The sequence below is a fragment of the Hakea prostrata genome, chromosome 7 (genome assembly GCF_041222555.1).
Source record: "Hakea prostrata isolate BN-2017 chromosome 7, UWA_Hpros_2, whole genome shotgun sequence".
NCBI classification, from domain to species: domain Eukaryota; kingdom Viridiplantae; phylum Streptophyta; class Magnoliopsida; order Proteales; family Proteaceae; genus Hakea; species Hakea prostrata.
Window position 1 is genome coordinate 65,449,140 of NC_142606.1, and position 24,768 is coordinate 65,473,907.

The following is a 24,768-nucleotide window of genomic DNA, read 5'->3' on the forward strand; positions in this document are numbered from 1 at the left end:
TTTATTGGCCGACTATTTAGAAAGATGCCGTGGACTATGTCAGAAAATGCAAGCAAGTCGAAAGACCATTTGATTCTCAATAAAGTTTACGTCTCCATTTTTGACATCCTTTTTCTTGAAAAGAAAGTTATAGCGAAGAAGACACAAGCATTTCTTACGAAGAGCCCAGGAGAGTTCTTAACAAGTTTAAGAACCCAGGAGCGCTCTTCAAATCAACGAAGAGCCCAAGAGAGTTCTTGACAAATTCAAGAACCCAAGAGCGTTCTTAAGAAGAGCCCAGGAGAGTTCTTAACAAGCTTAAGAACCCAGGAGTGTTCTTCAAATCAACGAAGAACCCAAGAGAGTTCAAAGGCGTTACACTCGGGACCTCGCTCAGGTAGCCAGTCGGGAGTTTTCCCCACCTCTTATGAAAGTCCAAGTGAGACTCTCATGAGATGGAATTATTCAATGGCATTACACTCGGGACCTCGCTCGAGTAGCCAGTCGGGAGTTTTCCCCACCTCTTATGAAAGTCCAAGTGAGACTCTCATGAGATGGAATTATTCAATGGCGTTACACTCGGGACCTCCCTCGGGTAGCCACTCGGGAGTTTTCCCCACCTCTTATGAAAGTCCAAGTGAGACTCTCATGAGATGGAATTATTCAATGGCGTTACACTCGAGACCTCGCTCGGGTAGCCAGTCGGGAGTTTTCCCCACCTCTTATGAAAGTCCAAGTGAGACTCTCATGAGATGGAATTATTCAATGGCGTTACACTTGGGACCTCACTCGGGTAGCCAGTCGGGAGTTTTCCCCACCTCTTATGAAAGTCCAAGTGAGACTCTCATGAGATGGAATTATTCAATGGCGTTACACTCGGGACCTCGCTCGGGTAGCCAGTCGGGAGTTTTCCCCACCTCTTATGAAAGTCCAAGTGAGACTCTCATGAGATGGAATTATTCAATGGCGTTACACTCGGGACCTCGCTCGGAGCCACTCGGGAGTTTTCCCCACCTCTTATGAAAGTCCAAGTGAGACTCTCATGAGATGGAATTATTCAATGGCGTTACACTCGGGACCTCGCTCGGGTAGCCACTCGGGAGTTTTCCCCACCTCTTATGAAAGTCCAAGTGAGACTCTCATGAGATGGAATTATTCAATGGTGTTACACTCGGGACCTCGCTCGGGTAGCCAGTCGGGAGTTTTCCCCACCTCTTATGAAAGTCCAAGTGAGACTCTCATGAGATGGAATTATTCAATAGCGTTACACTCGGGACCTCACTCGGGTAGCCATTCGGGAGAAATTCCCCACCTCTTGTGAAAGTCCAAGTTAGACTCTCATGAGATGGAATTATTCAAAGGCGTTACACTCGGGACCTCACTCGGGTAGCCATTCGGGAACATTTCCCCACCTCTCGTGAAAGTCCAAGTTAGACTCTCATGAGATGGAATTTCTAAGGCGTCACACTTGGGACCTCACTCGGGTAGTCACCCTTAATAAAGGCAATGGCATCTCTCGGAGAACCAGGCTGGGGGCTTCTCGACTCGACGAGACTTTAGAGAAATGATGGCTATCATTCAAGACGACGCATTGGAATTTCTTCAAAAGAAAAAACCTTCAAAGAGGTATGAGAAAAGCATTCCATACACTCGAGAAACCGATCGCACGGAATGGGGGGCTCTGTTGTGGGGAGCTAGAGTCCCGAGTCCCCATCTCGGGAGAGAAAGGCACCCCCGTGGGCGGGTGGATCTCATCCTTGAAGAAGGTCCCGAGGGCCTCATTCGGGAGAGATACCTCCCTCTTGGGCAGGCTCGTTTCTTCGTTGGAGAAGGTCCCGAGGGCCTCATTCGGGAGAGATACCTCCCTCTTGGGCAGGCTCGTTTCTTCATTGGAGAAGGTCCCGAGGGCCTCATTCGGGAGAGATACCTCCCTCTTGGGCAGGTTCATTTATTCGTTGGAGAAGTGCCACACTTGGGAAAAATATATATCTATATCCAACTCTAGCATTTCTCAGAAGACTCTCTTGACTAAGTCAAGAAGAGTTAGTTACGCATAAACACTCAAGCATATCTATTCCGAGAATTGGGGAGGTGAGTCAGCATAACGGCATTATCAGGTGCGACAAAGAAGGAGCCGTTATTCCACTACTCCACTCACTCCTCAACTATCGATCCGGAACTTAAGGAATCGCCGCCTCTAGGTAACCTCTATATAAACCCACCTCCTACATGGAGAAAGGTACGAGAACTTTCATCTGAGTAATTATTCATTACGTTCTTGAGAACTCTCTCAAGAACCATTATTGTTGCCTAGGCTGACTTGAGCGTCGGAGGCGGTTCCCCGGCCAAAACTAGGCCGGACCGTTCTTGCTTTCTTTGTGTGTGCAGGCATCCCAGTTATTCCAACTTGGTTGGAGAGCTCTTAAGGTGGTCATCTCAATATCCGGCTCTCGAAGAAGTTCTAGATGCAACACTTCTACATCCTTCAATTTTCTGTGTATGATGTCTAGATTGAAACGGAGAGAGTTTGCATTGCTTTCCACGTTTGGAGAGTGAAGACACTAGATTACAGGAGCAACTCAGTATTTTTTGGAGAAGCTGTTTGTTAGGGTTAATCTGGGAATTTCCTTTCCTAAGTTGGGTTATTATTGAACCAGTTGGTTCATTTGTTCTATATCATATCATTGGTCGGTTTAGTCTCATTAGGGGTATGCAAAACACGATTAAGATTTTGAGGGTTTCTGGAATTGGGAAATCCAACTGAGCTCTGGCGATTTTGGCTATGGCATCGTTCTACCTTGTTCTTCATCTTTGATCCTTGTTCTTGTATGATCCTTGTGTCATCTGAAGAGAAGATGCTCAGTAGAAGGAAAGGAACACTCGATGGCTTTCGTGTGGCATTTCGGTGAAGGCTTGGCTATGTTTCTGGCTGTGTGAATCGTCTTCTCTGGTATGTTCTTTGGAGTTATTCGAGAGGGCTTTTGTTCCTCAGATATGGAGGGATACTCGATGATGACTTGAGCCAATTTGGTTGCCATATACGGTGACATCTGTATCCTTATTCTTCCCTGTTTTTCTGTAATTGTTGATTGATTATAGTGGATCGGACTCCAGTCTTGAGTCCCGGGATGTAGGTTTGAAAGAACCGAACTCCGTCATCAAACGCCCTGTGTATCTTCTTCTTCTTCTTGCTTCCAATTTTCTTGGTAAATCACATGACCGAATGATTTGTTAGGCTAGGGTTTATCGATTGTGAATCTGTATTCTTGTTTCAATTTGATAATCATATAGGTTAATCACTAAATCTAATTATAAATTAGACCTGGGAATATCACTGTTACTCGTGAAGGTTAAATAACTTCACATCTCATCAACCATCTGTCACCTTGAGAGGGGTAAATAACTTGATTTAATTTTCAAGTTTCTCACCTTCTCATTGTTTTCTTTTCGTGCCCATTCATTCTGTTTCAGAATTCTCAAAGTTTATTACTGAAGTTAAAATTTGACCTGTTTTTTAGACAACCATGTGGGATGTTATTTTAACATAAACAAAGCTTATGGCTGAGATTCTTCACAAATTTATTTATTTATTTTTAAAATATCAGTTTAGGTCCAACTCTTTTAATTTATGTGTTATTTTAGAAAATTTACAGCATCCTCAATTTTGGTTGAACGCACAAGATTAGGACTACTTTGTGAGTATATATATATATATATATATATATATATATATATATATATATATATATATATATATATATATATATATATATATATTTCAAACTACTTTTGGAGTATTGAACTTCTCTTGACTTCTACTGGAATATTAATCCATCGGTGACAACAAACTTCAATTCATTTTTGAAGTTTTATTCAGTAATAAATTTGTGTAACTAACTACCTTAACATTTCATCAAGGCTATTTAAATTTTGATATATGTTTTGCTTTGTCCTTTAGTACCAAGGCAAACTAGGGATCCTGTTGTTAGAAGGGTTGAAAAGCAGCCAATCAGAAGGGTTCAACAACAACCAGCTGGGAAAAATGTTGAAAGCAGTATTTATACAACAGTGCCATCAACCATTAGTGTGTCCGAAGTAGTGCTAGAGATTAGTGTTGAACATAGTTATGCAGAATCAACTACCATTGCTGAGCCTAATGATCAGGAAGACACTCATTTTGAGAATGATGATGAGCTAGACTCAGACTTTAGTGAGGAATAAGAGACATTACAAAAAAAATCATTTTTAGTGGCGGTTTTTTCTGCCACTAAAAGTGCCCAAAAACCGTTGCTTTAGTTGGTGGCGGTTTTGTAAATTGCCACAAATCCGCCACCAAAGGCATCGCGCGCGTGTAAGGTGCAAATAGTGGCGGTCTTCTTGAACCCCACTGATAATATATATACGTTGACGGATAATACCACCACTAATTCTGTTTTGCATAATGAGGTTACGGTATATTTAGTGGCAGTAAATGAAAAAACCGCCACCAATGGTGCTTTTGGTGGCGGTTAATACCGCCACATTAACCACCACTAATTGTGTTTTTAGTGGGGTATGTCCAGAAACCGCCACTAAACATGTCATATTTAGTAACGTTCATCAGAAAAACACCACTATTTATGACCTTTTAGTGGTGGTAGAATACTAAACCGCCACAAATTATGGAGTATTTAGTGGCATTTCATGTTAAACCGCCACTAATTGTGTTCAAATTCAGCTTTCACCAAAAAAACACCACTATTTATGACCTTTTAGTGGCAGTAAAACACTAAACTGCCATGAATTATGGAATATTTAGTGGCGAGTTCATACGAAACCGCCACAAATTATGGAATATTTAGTGGCTGTTTCTTGTTTACCGCGCCACCAATGAGGTTAATTTTTTTTTAAAAAAATCCCCTATATTTGCTATTATTATATTTATTCTTGAAAGACAATACAAATACATGAATACCAAGAAAATTCAAGAAAGCTAAAAGTATTCAAAGAACACAATTTAAGAAAAATAAACACAATACATATTAATCAAGTCAACTTGTATACAAATATACATGCTTAAAGGGCCAATTACATCCAAACAATTAGACTCAGAATAATGTTTTCTAGCCCCACTTGCAATTCTTCCATTGAAGCCCTTCTAATTGCCATCACATTATCTCCTTCCTTACTACAAAATAATTTATCCCCCTTAATTGCAAAAATTGTGGTTCCTGCATACGACCCTTAGTCCTCCCTCTTGTTGCATTCTTCCACCAAGATACATCGCAATTAATCTTTATCCAGCTAGGTGGAGGTTGAGATCAAACCGTTTACTTAAACACTCTCGAGGAGCTCTCAGTTTCTGTTTCTGGTTGCTGATTTTGTTGAACTCCTCCACTGCATCCAATGCCTTTCTAATGACCATCTCTAGATTATCATTTGATCCAGGAAAGGTAAAATGCCTTCTCACCTGAAAAGCTTTAAGAATTAATAAACATAAGAATCTTAATGCAGTCCTCATACATAAACTCATGTTTCCATTGAAAAATCATTGCATTAGATTCACCATATAATTGTTCATGGAATAGAAGAGCTGACAAAGAGAACAAAACTACAAACTGAACATCCATTTTCGTAATTAAATTAATTCTGTTTGCGGTTTTGGCTTAATTCCCTGCAATATAACTAATTCAAGGAAAATATGAAAAATCTTTTTTTTTTTTTTGGTAGGAAATAAACGACTTGATCTTTATGCCATGCTTCCAGCTCCCACCTTGATCACAAATACACTTGACAAGCTCTCTCGGGATTTTTTTCTGGTCAAATGGTACACAAGGGCATGTCCACACCATCTCATGGGATCTCATTTGTCGCTCGACTAGAGAAGGTGGCCTCAACCTCAAAAAAAGTGTTGATTTTAACCTCGCTCTTCTGACTTGGAAGGCATGAGAATTTCTAAACCCCTCTGCATCACTATGGGATAGATTGATGAAACACAAATATTTCAAGAATGACACCTTTTTCGACGCCCCCTACCCCTCTTCTGCCTCATGGGAAGCGATAGAAGCTAGCTTCAATTGATCCTTTAAGTAGAACAGTCCCCGTTTTGAGATCCTTCACAAAGCACGAACTTGGATGAAATTCCATATAAACATCATTATCACGTGTAAATTTACTCACATAGAGCAATTTTTAGTAATAGAAGGAACATGTAGCATTTCAGATAAAGTAAGAATTTTGGAAGGCGTTGATAGAGAAGCACTTCCAATATTTTTTATATGCAAACCTGAGCCATTACCAATGTGAAGTTGATCAATACCATGGTAAGGCATTGTTATATCCATGTGGGTTACATTGGATGTAACATGATGAGTAGCACTTGAGTCAGGGTACCAAGAATGATCAAATGAAGCCATGGGTCTTGCCAAGAAAGCTTCTGGAGAAGAATTCAGCTTGGATGCATTGTCACCTGGTGCATAGAGAAATAACATTGCACCGCTGTATGATTAGTTTTATTGCAGATCTGACAAGCAACCATATGGGTAGGGAGGAGAGGTGGAAGATGTTTTGCACGTTGACCACGATTGGAGTAACCTCGAGCTGGTCCTCTTCCATAGCTGTGAAAGGGGCCACGATTTTTGGTTAGTGGGTGGGGGGTTGGTCTGGTGGGAGATTAACTTTTGATGAAGGCAAGTCAAGTTGTTGTCTTGTTTGATCTTTGAAGATTTCTTGATTAAGTAAAAGGCCTATGAAATCATCAAGGGGAAGAGGGTCAAGACGGGAGGTAATTGAGGTGGCAAAGGATTCATATTCATGGCCTAGGCCACGAAGCATTGTGAGGATAATATCCGCATCATTATCCTCACATCATAAAGTGAGTGAGCAGCGGAGACAAGGTGATCAACAATAGATTTAATCTTTTGAACATATTCGGCCATAGAAGAGTGGCCTTTGCTAATTTGCAAAAGTTGGTATTTCAATTGCATTATGTGGGCTTGAGATTGGGAGGCATAAGTCCATTCAAGGGAATTCCAAGCAGCATGGGAAGTGGTGAGACCAACAATTTGAGAAAAGTATTTTCAGAAAGGGAGGAGAAGATCCAAGATAAGATCATCTAGTCTTGCTTGCGCCATTGAGAATATGTAGGTTTAGAAATGGAGGTTGATGTGGTGGAGGGATTGGTTATGGTTTGAGGAGGAGCTGGATTGGTTCCATCGACGTAGCCATAAAGGTCATGTGCATGAAGAAGAGGAAGAAATTGCGATTTCCAGAGGAGAAAGTTGCTTCGATCAAGTTTTACAGGTAGGAGAGAAACAATGTTGGTAGGTGAAATCAGAGAAGAAGCTATGGCAATGGTGGAGTTGGTCCTGAGAATCATGTAGACGGCGGTCAAAGGCTGAAAAACTGATACCAAGTTAGAATTTCGTTTAAGGGAGAATTCTTCCACACTCAAATTAGTCAGTGGGAGATGTATATTAATATTATATGAATTACAATTCAAATATTTGAATTTGAACTACAACTTGTTTACAATCAAACTTTACAACTTGTTGATACTTTAACTATGACTCAAACTCTTTTTGATCGGTTGGAGATAAGATCAATCGAGGATAGAGCTAGTTACGGTGGATTTGAATTTGAATTTGAATTCAGAGACTTATCCTTTACATGCTTTGAATAGGTTGAGTGGCGATACATCATGTGTCTAGAGATGCAAATTTTACTGTTGATAGAATGTCTAAAATTTAGTTCTGTCCACATGAAGAGGTGACGTTCATTCAGGATTCTTGAATGAGCTTGTGGAGATCCTTCAGGTAAGTTCATGTTAAAGTTCAATGCCTCCAATTGTTGCTCTTTAGTAGTATTTTCCTTGGGCAGTTAACCGCAAATCTGTTCCAAAAAAGGAAAATTTTGAAACCGGAAATTTACATGTTCTTCTTTTGGTATGTGTAAATTTATTTTCATCCCTTGAATTTCTAAAATTGCTCATATGACTCTTGCTATCCAAATAATTAGCATTTAACTCTATAGTTACAGATCGTTGATCAAAATACCTTTTTCTTTCTTTTATGTTGAAATAAAAACTTGAGTACGTGTTGGGGTAATCTGGTAATCTTGTATTATTAGTGTTGAACCGAACAGGTTCTCTTTCTGAGTCTCGTATGGTGTCATGCCTTATTATATTAACAATGTCCGAGGTTAAATGCACGCATGAGAATAGGTCAATGTTCCTCTTTTTGGTTTGCTGGCCTGCCACGGGTTCTTGAAGCTTCTTGAGGTTTCGTTCATGGCGTTCGTCTTCGGTCACCTGTACCTATGGTTCTAGTTGGTTGTTGATGATGGAAAGATAGGGCTTCTGATCGCAAGAGCAAGGCGATCCTTCGATGATCTTATGAGAACCCGGTGTATATCAGGTTATATGTTCCTTGCTGTTCTTCTTCTTTAGTCTGTAATCACCCAAACCTATAGTGGATTGGATTCACACTCGAGTCCCGGAGAGTAGGCTATGCCGAACTCCGTCATCATGTGATTGTCTTCTCGATTTTTCAATTTACCCTTGTATGATCGGTCCGAAACAATTAGGGCATGAGGAATTTTGATTTCACGATCACGCATTGGCATCGAGCCATCTCGGTCATGGTCCCTCGCTTCGTTTAGGTTTTGTGAAAACAATTAAATCCTAAATGTGAAGATTGTCTATACGGTTAAGGTTGTTTCGGGTTATTCCTAATTTCTTTATTTTCTTTATTTCGTGATATTTCCGTTATATGAATGATGATGTTGTTTTTTATAGTTTCCATTCAATTTCGTCATAAGTATTAACCGTATGAAATTGATTCTCATCTCATAGAGGAGGAAGAAGAGGGAAAAGAGAGATATAAGGGAGGAAGGATATAAGTGGGGACAAGAGATAGGTAGAGAGAAGATATGGAAAAATAATTGAACAAAAAGAAGGTAGAGATCTAATAGGAGAGAGGAGTAAAGAAAGGGATAAGATAAAGAGAAAGTGATAAAAAGATATTAACATGAGAATAATCTAAGAAGATAAGGAGGAAGGATAAGATAGTGGGGAGGGCAAAGTGGAGCAAGAAAGGGTTAAGTCACCGGGGGAGGATACACCTAGGGGAGTGAAACCAGGGCCAGTAGAGGAGGACAGGGGGGACCCAGTTACCAAGGGAACCATGGGGGCCGGGAGACAGAGAAGTGAAGCAGGGGACTTTGGGAGGAAGAGGAAGGTGAGCCAAGGGAAGAAGATAAGAGACCGAGCTGAAAGTATGATCAGTGAGGATGAAGGATGGAGAATGAAGGGCAGCCGGAACATGAGATGGGGCATCGGGTGATGATGAAGACAACACCAAAAAGTTTGGAAAAGGAGGATATACGGAAGAAGAATCTAGGTAACAAAATATTGAAGGAGAGGTGTATGGGAAGATGGACTAAACTACGACAAGAACCTAGATATATTTAAGAAGCATCAAGACTAGCCAATACAGGGAAAAGACTAAATTGGAAAATCGGACTGTATTATCCTATGAATATTACATAATGATACGGGAAGAACTCAATCAAATATGCATGTCAAAACATTTCCAGAACAAGATTGATGCCTAAAGAATAGGAGGAACTATAGCGGAAGACAAGGGGGGAAAAGGAAAGGGCAAGGGCCACAAACAAGGGAGACAAAAGGAAAGGGAAAAGTAATTGAAAGCCATGAGTCAACAAAAGAATAATAATGGGAACAAAAGTCTGATAAAACTCAAGAGATGCTTCTTGCAAGAAAGTAGGACATTTTAAGAAAAACTGCTTTGCATAAGAGAAAAATGAAGGAATTGGAGAATACCACGATATGCCGGACCCAAGAATGGAAGCCAAGAGAAGACATCAGGAGGTGCACATGAGGTAGTAGGCAAGAAGGATGGATAGATTCAGGTGACATATCACAGTGTCCACACACAGGTTACACACGGAGTGAATAATGCCAAAGATGATGGGAATGATGATTTAGTGATGTAGTGGAGGGGAATGTTAAATAAAAAAGTTTACCACAGATGAGATACATACAGACAAAGAGAAAGATAAAGTAGCGAAGCGGGGAACGAGGGGGAGCCGACTAAGGGATCTATGATGTTAAAGGGCACTAGCGGTTGTATGTTTGATGGTAGTACATTCCTTAATAATATCTCCAATACTTGTTGGCAAGTGAATCAAATATCACTAGTGTGTGGCATGCTAGGCTAGGACACATAAGCAATAAAGGAATGCAAGCTCTAAGTAAACAAGGGGGCAAGGATGTCATTGATAACAGAGTTGGAGTCAGGTCTAGGAAGGAGGAAGCGGAGGGGTCTACACGGGGAATATAGAATATGTACATGCTATTGTGGGGAGGGTGTCTTATGGTAGAAACTCTATCTATCCCGGATGACTACTCAAGGAAAGTGGGATCTCATGAAGACCAAGGAGAAACTTGAAAAGTCAAGTATTGGGTGCTGGAGAAAACGAGGATAGGAAAGTCAAAACATAAGGAGACAAGGATAGAATGTTAATGAAATGTTAAGGATTGTAATGATAAAGGGATTCAAAGGCAAGGAGAAATACCCCAGAAAGGAGAAAGAAGAATAGGACAAAAACAAGACAGAGAGCACGGGGGGGACAAGGGGGGGAAGGAAAAAGTCACAACAAAGGAGTCCCGACTAGGGAAAACCGAGGAAAGTGGTGGGGAAACCTCCGAGCTAGTTACCGGGGATTGGGGGAATCGAGAGATGGAAAAAGAACCGGAGTAAAAGAGCATCTTCAGGTATCGAGGGGGGAAAGGAACAAGTAGGGAAGGAGGCTGGTGTTAAGACCTTTATTAGTAGGGATGTTCTCTTAGGGAGAGTGTGTTCCTTGTCTTTCCAGACAAACAACTTGAATCCACTTGATCAAAGAATGACAGACTTCACTCAATTTGATTTAGGGAGGGATGTTTTCTTAAGTCTGCTCGGACTCTTGATTCTAGTATACCAAAAGACCACTCCCCCAACAGCGGAAAAAGAGTCGAGGTTGTAGTTCGAGAGTGAGAGTGGGCCATGCCCTCCGAGTCTCCGGTGAGGTGGAAGAAGTTCGATCCGAGTAGTTACCAATGGCCGGGGATAGAGTTAGGAGAATGATTAGGCCACCTAGAAGGTTTGTAGCCAACTTTGCACATGAGACTGATATGGATATTGGGAGAAGAACCTAGTTCTATGAAGAAGCTTTGGGTTCCAAAGATAAAGATTTATGGGTTCAAGCCATTAATGATGAATTAGATTCATAAATAAGAACCAGGTTGGGAATAGTTGAAGCCCAAGGATCAAAGGTTATTACCTTGTAAGTGGATATTTAAAATCAAAGATGATGGAATTGATAATTCCAAAAGATATAAGGCAGACTTGTTGCAAAAGGTTTTGTTCAAAGAGAAGGGGTGGATTATGATGAAATTTTCTCTCCGGTTGCCAAGTATAAGACTATAAGGTTGTTGTTGTCCCTGTTGCGAACAAAATGATAATAGAGCAATGGACGTGAAAATTGCCTTTCTCATGGCAATTTAGAAGAAAGGATATATATGCAACTACCTTTAGGCATCCGGCAGGGAGATGAATCACAAGCTGCTGGAAGAAATCTCTATGGACTAAACAGGCTCCTAGGCAATGGAATAAAGTTGATTCATTTGTGTTGAGTGTAGGGTTTAAGAAAAGTGTTTATGACAGTTGCCTATATTTTCTCATTTAGATCGTGTGTTATATCTTATACTTTATGTTGATGATATATTGATTGCTGTGTTGATTCTAGTCTTATTCAAGATGTTAAGAACAAGTGAAATCTGAATTTGAGATGAAGGAACGGGACAGCCAAGAAAATTTTAGGGATTGAGATTCATAGGGATAAGGGGGAGGATACTATGTTCATTGGTGGAGGTTATATTTATTGAAAGTGCTTGAGAAGTTTAACATGCTTGATTGTAAACATGTAAATGTTCCTTTAGCTTCACATTTTAAACTCTCAAATGATCATTGTCCTAAGAATAACTTTGAAAAAGATGAAATGTCAAAGATCCCTTATTCTAGTCTTTTAGGTTCTCTTATGTATCTTATGATATGTACTAGACCTGATATTGCTCATTGTTAGTGTATTGAGTAGGTTTATGTCTAACCCCGGTAAAGAACATTGGCTTGCTCTTAAGTGGCTTTTAAGGTATTTGAAAGGTCCTGTTCATAAAGGTTTAGTGTTCAAGTCCACACGGTGATCTTATTCTTGAAGGATATGACTAGATTATGCTAGTAATATAGATAAAGGAAATCATTATCTTTTATTTCTTTCGTTATCGGTAATTGCATAGTTGGAAGGTGCAACAACAGCCTATAGTTGCTCGTCCACTCGAGAGGGAGCTGCTCTGCATCCGAATGTGTTAAAGAAAGTATATGGTTGAATGGTTTGTTATGTGAACTTGGTATTTTGAAGATTAAACCTGTTGTCTTGTTGATAACGAGTGCTATCTTCTTATGTAAGAATCCTGTTTATCATGATAGAACCAAACATATAGACATTAAATACTTCTTTCTCGGGGATAAAATAACCGATGGTTCACTTTAGTTGAAAAGTAAGTCGAGCAAATCGAGACCGTGGTACTAAGTCATGCCTCTTCTAAATTTTTACATTGTCTTGATTTGTTGGGAATTGGTGATGTTGTCTTTTAGTACATATGTTCGAAGTTTTGAGTTGTATATTACTGTTTTAGATTGTGGTGTGTGTCTTGTGGTTATTGTTTGTTTATCGGGTTTTGCATTGTTGAGCTTTAGGGGAGATGCTGCCCAAATTTTTATAACTCTTATTCTGTTTATCTCGGCTTTGGGATATATGCCTGGTGTGTGCATGTGTGCTCTTCATTGTTGTATGAGTGAGTTATGAGTTATGAGTTATGTTTAGGGTTTTCTCTACAGTGCGATCATGTTGCATGGTATATCCGCATGGAGTCATTAGTGTTGCATGGTTAGTGTGTCTAGGTATTTGCATATTTTTTATTTGTTTTGTACTATGTTTTTCCTTTTGTCTTGTGTGTGCGGGTATACGTGGACGATGACGGTGCATCCAATTCACTATAGTTAGTTCTTTTGGGGATCTGATTAAGGGGGAGAATGTTGGGGTAATCTGGTAATCTTGTATTATTAGTGTTGAACCGAACCGGTTTCTTTTGGTTCGTATGGTTCATGCCTTATTATATTAGGGCTGGGGTTTGGCTCGCACGAGTTATGCAACTGTTTTCTGATTTTTGGTTTGCTCTCGCTACGGGTTCTTGAAGCTTCTTGAGGTTTCGCTCATGGCGTTCGCCTTCGGTCACCCTGTACCTATGGTTCTAGTTGGTTGTTGATGATGGAAAGATAGGGCTTCGATCGCAAGAGCAAGGCGATCCTTGATGATCTTATGAGAACCGAGAGCGTGTATATCGGGTTATATGTTCCTTGCTGTTCTTCTTCTTTAGTCTGCAATCACCCAAACCTATAGTGGATTGGATTCACACTCGAGTCCCGGAGAGTAGGCTATGCGAACTCCGTCATCATGTGATTGTCTTCTCGATTTTTCAATTTACCCTGTATGATCGGTCCGAAACAATTAGGGCATGAGGAATTTTGATTTCACGTCAGCCTGTTTCTCCAGTTCCATAACATATAGCAGGTGATAAAGATGCTGTTAAAAGTCCAATTTAAAGATCTGAAATCTCAACTGCTATGTAGAAATAAAAATACAGACATCATGAATGGATGCTGTAGGACAATTCTCTTTTGGTAAGAGAAAAATTTTCATTAAACAAAAGGGCAAACCACCACCTAGACAACCTGATTACAAATATCAAGAAGCCAGGGAGAGGAAATAGGCCAAACCGTCTTGTTTGCCAAAGACACGGCCATCCTGGCTAGGGAATGAGCAACTAAATTAACCTCCCTAGAAATAGACTTAACCACAAAATCCACCTGAAGAAAGCAAATATATTGAATGAGTGGGCCCACTTCAAGAAGCGGGAGGATTTCTTGATTAATCATGCCAACAAGAGACATATTGTCTGTCTCAACAAGCACTTCGCTAAAACCACCTTCCATCACAGCTAACAAACCTTCTAAGACAACAGTAGCTTCGCCCACCAAAAGTGATTGAGACTGACATGGGACTGACTGAGCCAGAAGGGGGGCACCACTAGAATCATGAACAATGCCACCACAGCCCCCACAAGATTCTCTGGAATGCCAAGAGAAATCATAGTTCAGTTTCAGCTGACCAGCAGAAGGGGAAGTCCAATACTGACATCTCAAACTAGTTGCAAAAGGCACTGGAAAGTTCTTGATTTGAGCATTAGTAAACTCTGCATGAGCCTTCAGAGCTTTATCAACAACTATACCTGGGTCCCAATTATTACCCCTGAAAATCAATTCATTGCGTACAAGCCAGATGGACCAACAGACCATAAAAGCCAACCCCAACAAATCCTCCTTTACCGAGCTATTAGGTAGAGTAAGTAAATCTCTACCCGTTCAGGAGAGCTGGTAAATTTGCTAGTTGATTGCCTCTAATAACTGCATCCAAATTACATCCAAACCAAATAGCTCTCGCATATGGGCAATCAAAAAGCATGTGATCAGTTGTTTCACAATCACACCCACATCTTTTACACCCGGGGTCCACCCTGATTTGTCGCGTCAGAAGATTATCTATAGTAGGGATACCTTGATTTGCTGCTTTTAAAATAAAAGCTTTAACCTTTGGTAGGCATTTGCTTTTCCATATGGTCATCCATCCCTGGGACTGAATTTGTGTCCAATATTGCTGTCTGGATGATGATGCTTCAAGACTCATTTGGTCATCTCTATAATTGGACAAAAGATGATAGGAACTTTTAACTGAAAACTGACTATTCTTTGACCCACCCCATATCAGTTTATCCCTTAGAAAAGAACCTCCTTAATTTGATATTCAAAATGGCCTGCACTTCTCTTGGAGAAAATAACTGATTAAGTAGGTCATGATTCCAAGTAGGTTCTCCATTATTTATCAGATCTGAGACCATAGATACCTCAACTCCAATAGGCTTTTGAGACTGAATTTTAAAGCCAGGTTAAACGGGAATCCATCTAGATTTCCATACGTCAATATTAGAACCATCTCCAATTGACCAAATAAGCCCCAATTCAAGACACTCCCTTCCTTTTAGAAGACTTTGCCACGCCCACGATGACTTGTTTCCTTTCCTAGCTTTCAAAAAATCAGTTGTAGGGAAATATATAGCTTTAATGAACTTTCCCCAGAGAGACCCTTGATCTGTGAATAACCTCCATGCTACTTTGGATAGTAAGGCTCTGTTATGGATAATAGGATCACGAAAGCCAAGGCCCCCTTTCTCCTTTGATCTACACAACTGAGTCCAAGACATCCAATGTATCTTCCTTTTTTCTTCTTCTGACCCCCAGTAGAAGTCTGTCATTGCTTTTCTAGTATCATTCAACACTGAGGCTGGTAATGAGAAATGCGAGACAGCATAGGAGGGTAATGAGCTAGCAACTGACTTTATTAGAACTTCTTTTCTAGCTGAAGATAGCAACCTTCGCTTCCACCCTTGTACTCTTCTTGCAACTTTACTTCCTATATCCAAGAATAGTTCTTTCTTTGAAATACCAAAGTCAGTAGGCAATCCCAAACATTTAGATGGTCCACCATCATACTTGACTTTTAAGACTCGAGAAAACCACCTTTTAAATCTGTTTGGTGTATTGGGACTAAAAGTGACATTGGACTTGTTTAAGTTGACTTCCTGCCCACTAGCTTGGCAATATTGCAGAAGACACTCTTGTAGATGAGTGATAATATCCAGTTTCACCTCCAAGAACAGTAAGCAATCATCAGCAAACAATAGATGTGAGATTATTGGGGCACGATTACGAACATTGATCCCTCTGCTAAGATTGGCTTCTTCACTTTTAAAGATGATTGAGGTGAGAACCTATGAACAAAGTATGAAGAGAAATGGAAACAACGGATAACCCTGACGGATTCCTCTAGAGGAATAAAGGATCCTTTCTCTACCCCATTTATTAACAGAGAATAAGAAATTGTAGATATGCCTTCCATCACCATGTCCACCCATTTGTTACAGAAACCCAATCTCGTCAAGGTTGCATAAATAAAAGGCTACTCTAACCTATCATACGCTTTTTTCATATCTATCTTGAGGGCTAAGAATTTTTTCCTGCCTTTTTTCCTATGGCGAATATAATGATATACTTCATGAGCAATATAAACATTATCAAAAATTAGTCTATTAGGTACAAAAGCTGACTGCATAGGAGAGATGATACCTGATAATGAGGTTTTCAGCCTTTCTGCCATAATTTTTTTATATGATCTTCATCACCACTCCACATAGGCTTATGGGGCGAAATTGCTCGGGTAATTCTGGATTTGGCACTTTGGGAATTAAACAGATGAAAGTTCGATTAAGATCTTTAGCCAACTGACCGGAATCGAAGAATTCCTTCACCAATTTACATACTTCCTCCTTAGTGATTTCCCAATATGTTTGATAAAATAAAGGGGGAAAGCCATTTGGACCCGGAGATTTCAAAGGATCCATGTCCTTCAGTGAATCCAAATTTCCTCATCGGAAGGACATCTACACAACTTCTCATTAGTAGCATCATCCACCATAGGTTGAACTTTGTTCATAGCCATTTGCAGAATCCCAGTATCCACACCTTGTGAGGTAGCAACTTTAGCAAAATGAGCCAACAGAAGCTCATTCACTTCCTCAGCAGATTTAGTCCATGACCCATCCTCATTTTCCGGTTTTAAGATTCTGTTGTAGTGCCTACGTTGAATTGTAGTAGCATGGGAAAATTTTTGAATTTTGATCCCTACTTTGGATCCATGTAAGTCTAGATTTCTGATGCCATAAGATTTCCTCTTTAAGCAATTCTTCCTCTAAAAGTTTCTGGATCCTGTCCTCCTCTTGGTTAAAGCTTGCATGTGTTCCTGTTTGCACCCGCTCCAATTGGTTTTTTAGCTTATGAATATTTGTTTGAACTCGTCCAAAGACATCCCTATTCCAGGCTTTAAGAGCTAATTTACAATTCTTTAGCTTTTTTGTAATTGGATGACCCTTTGACTGATCAAACGGCAGCCTCCAAGCTTCTCCAATCACCTCAACACATCCCTGATGACGACTCCACATTGCTTCAAATTTGAAGGGACGGCTACCTTTTACATGAGCACCAAAGAAATCCACAAAAGTGGATTGTGGTAAGAACACACACTAGGTTTAACCATCACTATAGCATTCTCAAACATGAACTTCCACCCAATTATAGCAAGAGCTCTGTCAAGTTTTATACGAATATTCCCCAAGCCTCTGCGTCTGTTGTTCCATGTAAGAGCAAGACCCTTCGACTTGACATCCATTAGCCCACAAACTTGAACAAGATTTCTAAAGCCAACAGCATCACTGGCCAAATTTAGGCTACCTCCACACTTCTTGTGCCAACCCAAATATGAATTAAAGTCTCCAAAACACACCCACACAGGCTTTCAATTCCTTCCAATGTCATGCAGCATATCCCAAACTTTATGTCTTTTGGATCTCAGTGGATCACCATAAACACAGGACATATAGAATTTATAATCATCCCACTCAACCTCCAAATCAATGAGTCTATCATTAAACATGAGAATCTGAATCTTCACTGAGGCATGCCGCAAAATAGATAAACCACCAATTGATCCAATAGCATCCATTGAAAAACAATCAGAGAAACCGAGTCTTCTTTTCAGATTTACCATCCGTCCCGATTTTGATTTTGTTTCAAAGAGAAATAACAACTCAGGTTTCTCAGCTTTGAAGAGAGACTGCAATGCACATATTGCCTTGGGACTACCCATCCCACGGCAATTCTAGCTGAGAGCTTTCATGTTAATTAGTGGGATTGATTACAGGAAAATACAAATCACAACAAAAATACACGCACAACAGCGGACCGGAAAACACAAAGGCGGACGTAATAGACGCACAAACGGCGGACAAGAACAAACTTAGTGGAGGATAGCGAAGCCCTACATTCAGCTTCAGATCAGTGCTTTATTCCAGCGGTGACGAAACCCCTAGACCTTGGATAGCTGTAGGCTTTCCGGCAAAGAGAGAGAGAAATAGAAGAGAGAAGAGATATAGGCAAAGACATTAAAGGGTTGAGAGCTTACTTATTGAGATCAAGAGCCTTGAGAGATAAGACTGCAGAGACTTCAACTTCCTCTCCGGTGTTCTTAACAGAGACTTGATTTAATGAAAAACTCAAGCAAATCTAACCTTCAGAGAGAGAGAGAGAGAGAGAGAAATGATAGTAGCATAGATCGGCAAGGGAGGTGACGAGCTCAGAACTCGGCGGAAAAGAACGACGGTCAAATAGCACTCTCCGGTGGATTCTAAGGCACCATCGCCATTCCGGTTTCTACATCGCCCCAAGTTGCCAACAATATTTTTAGGGCATGAAAAAACTTCCCCCTGTAAGACAATTCTCAACTCCAATACCTCGGGGGCCAGAAACCTAAAGTCTTCTCGCCCAATCACAAGTAAAGAAAAGATGGAAAGTGAAATTGCTGCTCTTTTGGACGAAATTTGCCCTAATTTAAAGGGAGGGAAAACCCACGAATCCTAGTCTACAGACACCCAATTTTACAAAGTGCATCACCCGAAGAAAAAAAAATTCAGAGTGCATGTGAACCTTAAGGATTTTTAAAGAGTAATGATTTTTTAGGGAAAATACAGTAATGATTTTTTGTTGTTCATTAATCAAAAAAATCTGGTTTGAACAACTGCGCATTACAAATTGACGGATTAAGAATAATGGTGGTGTGGAACCCCACCAGACCTTAGAAAGTTCAACCTAAAACAACCAAAAACAAGGAAATCTACATACAAATTGTCAGCCCTATGAAAGTGGCAAAACTGAATTGACACGAAGTCATTGGAAAATTGCTTTACACGCTCCAAAATTAAAGAAGTCACCCAATTTATTTGTACTTGCATACCATTCAACCAAGATATGATCAATAGACAGTCAGAGTATAGAGTAATACAGTTGAGTCTTAGAGCTAATGCAAAATGGAGAGCATCACAACAACCTTCTGATTCCATAGAGGAGACTGATAAAGAAGACCCGAATTTGCACCTGGCTGCCTCAAAACCTCCACGTAGCTCCCATATCACCACGATCTAACCCCCCTGGTACAGTGGACTGATTCCGCGCCCCATCTATGTGAACAACGAAGTGGTGTGGCTAAAACACATATAAAATTTATGGTAGAGGATTAGGAAGACTCACTAGACTTGAAGTGAAGAACACACTCTCAGCTACTGTAGGATTCGCAGCTGCTAGAGTTGCCATTGGATCTAGTGTATCGCACACAACCCCTCGAAAATGATCATTGATAAACTGAAGCCAATCCTTGAAATCATACTTCTTAGTGAAGAGGCTGTGAGTTTGACCCTTGCAGACGGCATATGTAATACCCCATTCCCTATATATAAAATTCTCTTGCTAAAAAAAAAAAAAAAAAAAAAAAACCAACAACAACAACATAGTATTTAGATGTAGCAGAGATAATCCCCAAGTAACAGCGGCATGGGGGCATCTAAACAATGCACGCACTACCATTTCTGCCTCCCTGCTGCATGGGCAACTAACCCTCATAGGAATATGCCTTTCATGCAGATTACTCTTCACAGCTGTGGCATTACTATAACATTTTCAAACAAAATGCTGGAGTTTAGGAGCAATGGACAACCTCAAAATAAGCTTTCAATTAGGGTCAGGAACTGAAGGAGATGGTAATGAAGCAACTATGACCGAGTGAGCCTCCAATTGAGTGAAAACGGACTCGAGAAGTTGCAGATTGCATTCATTATTACTGTGATTAATCAGCTGGCTCACCTGGTGATAGAACCATGAGAGGCATTGACTAGCCTTCCTGACAGCAGAGTGAGTATCCATGCATCCTTTAAATCCGAGTAAAAACTCCATCCCCAGTTTAAATCTCTTCCATTGAACAAACTCACCCAGCCCCAAGGGAATACCCTTGGTGGTAATAAACTTTTTTCTTTTGGGTGGAAAGTTACTGTTATTGAACCACTTGGCAAGAGGAACACTTAACATTTTTATTACAAAAATCAAGAAGCTAAGGCAAAGGTGGTAAGTTCAGTTATCAAAAACCATTTGCCGAAGGCAAGATGAAATATTTATCCTCTCTCTCCCTAATAGGAGATTTAAACTTAATATGTACGTTCCTAAAAATAAAAATTGTAGAAAGACTCACTAGTCCAAAAATTTTAAGTCTTTATTAAAAGGGGGAAAAAAATGCAAAGCGACTCACTGGTCAATGATTGATGTCCTTTTAATTTCAGTTGTACATTGCTTTTAACATTGTATTTGCAGGACTTTTCTTTCAGTTTTTGTATCTTCTAGCACTTTTGAGGCTCTCTCTCAACAAGTATTGGTGCGCGGTTTACTTCACAAACCGCACTGGTTAGTATTTCATTTAGTCTTCCATGCATGTTAGAAAGAGCTTCTTCTTATTTTTATTGTGTAACTTTACTAATTGATTGTTACACCTTGTGATAATTGTTCTTGCCTCTTCTTAATGAAGAAGTTTTCAGGTCTCTTAATAGTAACTTCTCACCTTGGTGATCTGACCCTTTTGTTTTCTTGTTGCATTCTTTCTTCTTTTGTGATTGATGGCTGGGACTATTCGGATACAGGTTACCCCCAAAAAAAGAGGAATTGACTAAAATTATAGTGAAATTTCAGACGGCAACATCGGAAAAAACCTCATTGATGAGATGCATTTCCCGGTGATTCAGGCCAAAGCCCGTGGCAGTGCCTCAGGGAAAAACAAGTCAAGTTAGTGTATCAATCAATCCCACATTTCATATTCATCTCCCTCTTGCAGTTCTTCACTGTCTCACTTTGTCTTAAAATGAACACCAAATCACAAATAAAAGTGTAAAGAAATAAATGTGTCACAAAGATTGAACATGGTTCGCACATCAACATATGTGCTATGTCCATGGCAAAGAAGAAATTTAACCATATCAATTGCCAAAAGAAGGTTACAGAACTCTCAATCTAAATTGTAAGATAAAAATCCCCAAATATCACAATGACCTACAAGAGAGGGCAAGTTGCAAATCATTGAGCTTCAGTTTGGTATGTGTTGACAGGTATTGTACCCAAACCCTTTGCTTTTATATCCTGAAAATCAGGTCATTCAGATCATTCACCAAAATATGTTGACGTGTATGAATATTCAAGCTGGGTACATGAAATTGAATCACACTAAACATTTTACATTGTTTTTATCAATTTGTGGAAAAAAGTTCTCCTCCAATTAGTTTGTTTATGTTTGACTCTACCTTTGTCTGGTGTGGCTTCTCCAAATCTCTAATTTTTGAAGCGGTCCTAATGTAACTTTGCCCGTATATGGTTGTTGCCGTCTTGCTTTTACTCTTTTTCTTTTCACATGGTTGAAGCCATTCACAGCTATTAAAATCGTGATCTTTCTAGTTTTGAATTTTGATGATGACAATAGATCATCTCTAACAGTTGAGAAGAAAGAACTATTGGGAGCTTCACTCCATGGCCACTAATGCTAGTTCACTGAACAATGACCAAATCAGGACATTGGTGGAGTCATTGGTGGAGTCCATAGAGGGAAATCTAGAAGAGGTCAGTTTCTTGCAATCTAATTACGACATATTTCGAGTTCCCAAAAGATTTCTCAAGCTATATCCGGAAGCCTACACACCTGTACAGTCTCAGTGGGCCTTTTGCACTATAACAAGGAGCAGTTACGGCCCGTGGAAACACATAAGCTTCACTACTTAGAAAGCTTTCTAAGTCGATTCAATCGGAATACCTTAGATGGTTATGTGAGAGCAATGAGTAATCTGGAAGAAGCAGCTCGCAAATGTTACTCTGAAACCGCTGGCCTTGGAAAAGAGGAGTTTGTCAGGGTTATGGTGATAGATTCATGCTTCATACTTGAGTTCCTCAAAACCATTTTATCAGGGGAGGATGATCATTTCGTTTCAGATTTGCCATGGCAAAATGATATCAGCGCTGACCTGATTAAGCTTGAAAATCAGCTACCCTTCTTTGTTCTTGAGCATATATGTGGCTTAGTCGAACCATCTCTCACTGGTTACCCTTAAGCAATCACATCTACTGGGGATTTTTATTTGACCATGGAGAAGGGCTCCATGGGCCTACAAGTTATGAAGAAGTAATGTCCTTAACACTGCCAAAAGGAAAGCATCTTCTGGATCTTTTACGACATGTCCCCGTACCGCCTTCTCAGAGGAGTTATGGGGGATCTTTCATGCCGCTTACATGTTGTGCTTCAGAGCTTCGAAGTGCTGGTATCGAATTTCAGAAGAAGGTGAGGTCTACTTCTCCAAAAACATATTTATTTGACATTACATTCGACAAGGAAAAAGGAATATTGACCATCCCGACCATTACGGTCCAGAACGATACAGAACTCCTCCTCAGAAACCTCATAGCCTATGAAAAGGCTCAAGGTGATACTCCTTACTTCACTGTCTACGCATGCTTCATGGAATACCTCATTACCACTCCCAGGGATGCAGAGTTGCTAATGGAAAAGGGAATCATTAAGAACTATTTTTGGCAACTCAAAAGATGTGGCGACCTTATTTAGCAATCTTTGAAAATATACTGCTCTATACAGTTCTTATTTATCTGTTGTTACCAAGGATTTGGAAGACTATCATAGTCAAGCATGGAATAAATCAAAGGCAAGTTTGTTGCAGAATTATTTCAACACACCTTGGACATCAATTTCTGTGGGTGCTGCAGCATTGCTTCTCATATTGACAATAATACAAACGGTTTGTTCCGTTCTTCAGGTTAAGTGAATGCTGCAAGGGTTTGTGGAGGTTCCTTTTCATGTTGAATCTATCTATTTACATACTAATTGTTGTTGACATGTTGTAATACTTAGCTAGTTTAATTCTCCATTTCGTTAATGTAGCTAAAAATGTAATAAGGTTATTTATCATTTTTGGTGTCAGTGTTTCTACAATCTGCATGAAATGATTAAGGTGTATCTGTTTTCAGGGAGAAATTATCAGTGCCACCTTTGCAGTTACCCTCTATATAATACAATACATATATCCTAAAACAAAGAAAAATATGAGCCTCCTACCAATAAGGCTTTTAAAGAAAATATACCCTTCCAATGGATATAAAGTATATTATATCCTTTTAATTAGAAAAGCTGATCAAATGAACATGAAATCAACTTGAAGAGATTGATCAAGGAATTATTACAACACTATTTGTTTTGGGCAAATGATACTTACATTTCTATTTTCTTGTTGGCATAAGGAATTAATTAGTTCTATTAATTGAAAGGGTAAGATAGATAGAAGGGAATTTTTGACTTTTGAGAGAACTAGTTCCGGGTCTCAATTACATTAAGGGGTAACTCAATTTGTGGCATTGAAAATCCCCTTGCCTAGATTTGGCAAGGCTAGGTTGGGCTGGCCTGGATTGATCTTGTTTTGCCTAGTCCAACCCAACCCTTGCCTAGGCCTGTGACATCCAATTCTAACATGCGTTTCAAGGTTAAAAACCTAACCTTCCAGCCTAGACCCTATTCGGGCTCAAGCAAGCCGTCATTGCTAGAGTTAGACCCCTAGTTCATAATGCTATTTATCTCTATGGATTGGAATGTAAAATTTTCAAAATGTTGGATTTTAGTTTTTTGGTATTTCTTACTATTTGGATGCAGTTTTAGCTGATCACTCCTCTTACTTAGATTGGAGGAGTCTTAGTTTAGTTTAAGATATTAAGAGGTTGTCCTCTCATTTTTAGCATGTTTATTTTCATTACATTCCTAGGGAAGGTAATATGTTTGCAGACTTTCTTGCTAAAGGAGCATCTAGGCTCTCCTTGGTTCGGTTTTGGTGGAATGTTATTTCTACCGTTGTTTATCAATGATACTTCTTTGTTATTATTAGGGATACCCTAGCCGCCACTTCATCTCAAGCTTATGCGGCTAGGGTTGCTTCCAAGAGTTCCATCGTTGTTAGAAGTCTCACAACTGATCAAACACTGATTACTACATTCAAGGTTTCTAAGAGTTTCACTGCTGTTAGAAGTCCCACAGTTGATCAAACACTGGTTATTACATTCAAGAAGAACTCTACAATTGGTACTCACAAAGACTCTAGTCAACCCAAAGAAGAGTTTGATACTGATTGGTACAAAACCCTAGTCAATATTTTATGTAATCTAAAACATCTACCTTCATGTAAACCAAAATACTGTAACTCAAGAGTCCATACCACATCTACAAGAGTCCTAGAACACTAAGGAAGAAGGACTCTATTTCTATATAAAGCCTTGTACTAACTCCTTGTAATTTAATGTGAAATAACACACACACACACACTCTCTCTCTCTCTCTCTCTCTCTCTCTCTCTCTCTCTCTCTCTCTCTCTCCTCTCTCTCTCTCTCTCTCTCTCTCTCTCTCTCTCTCTCCCCTCACGTCTCTCTCTATCTCTCCTCCTTTGACGTTTCTCTCTTCTTCTCTCTTTCCCTATTCAACTTTCCTTTTCTAACATGGCATCAGAGCACCTGGTTTTTTCTTCCCTCCCTCAACAAGTTGCTAACCATCAAGCTCATTGACAACAATTACTTACTATGGAGGTTACAACTTGTTCTCTTTTGAAGACTTATG

General features: G+C 39.8%; 1 protein-coding gene and 1 pseudogene across 1 annotated transcript; one reads left to right on the top strand and one right to left on the bottom strand.

The window, feature by feature from the left end:
• Positions 1–5,254: 5,254 nt before the first annotated feature.
• LOC149011722 (uncharacterized) lies at positions 5,255–17,892 on the bottom strand. Its single transcript, XM_089162734.1, has 9 exons — positions 17,578–17,892; positions 17,271–17,484; positions 16,908–17,214; positions 16,663–16,825; positions 15,110–15,961; positions 14,922–15,061; positions 14,495–14,830; positions 13,854–14,385; positions 5,255–5,428 (listed from the first exon to the last, which is right to left on the bottom strand). Exons 1-9 carry the CDS (start codon positions 17,890–17,892, stop codon positions 5,255–5,257), a joined length of 3,033 nt encoding a protein of 1,010 aa, XP_089018860.1.
• A 3,746-nt stretch (positions 17,893–21,638) lies between these two features.
• On the top strand, positions 21,639–22,939 carry LOC149011723 (UPF0481 protein At3g47200-like; annotated as a pseudogene).
• The last annotated feature ends 1,829 nt before the right edge of the window (positions 22,940–24,768 follow it).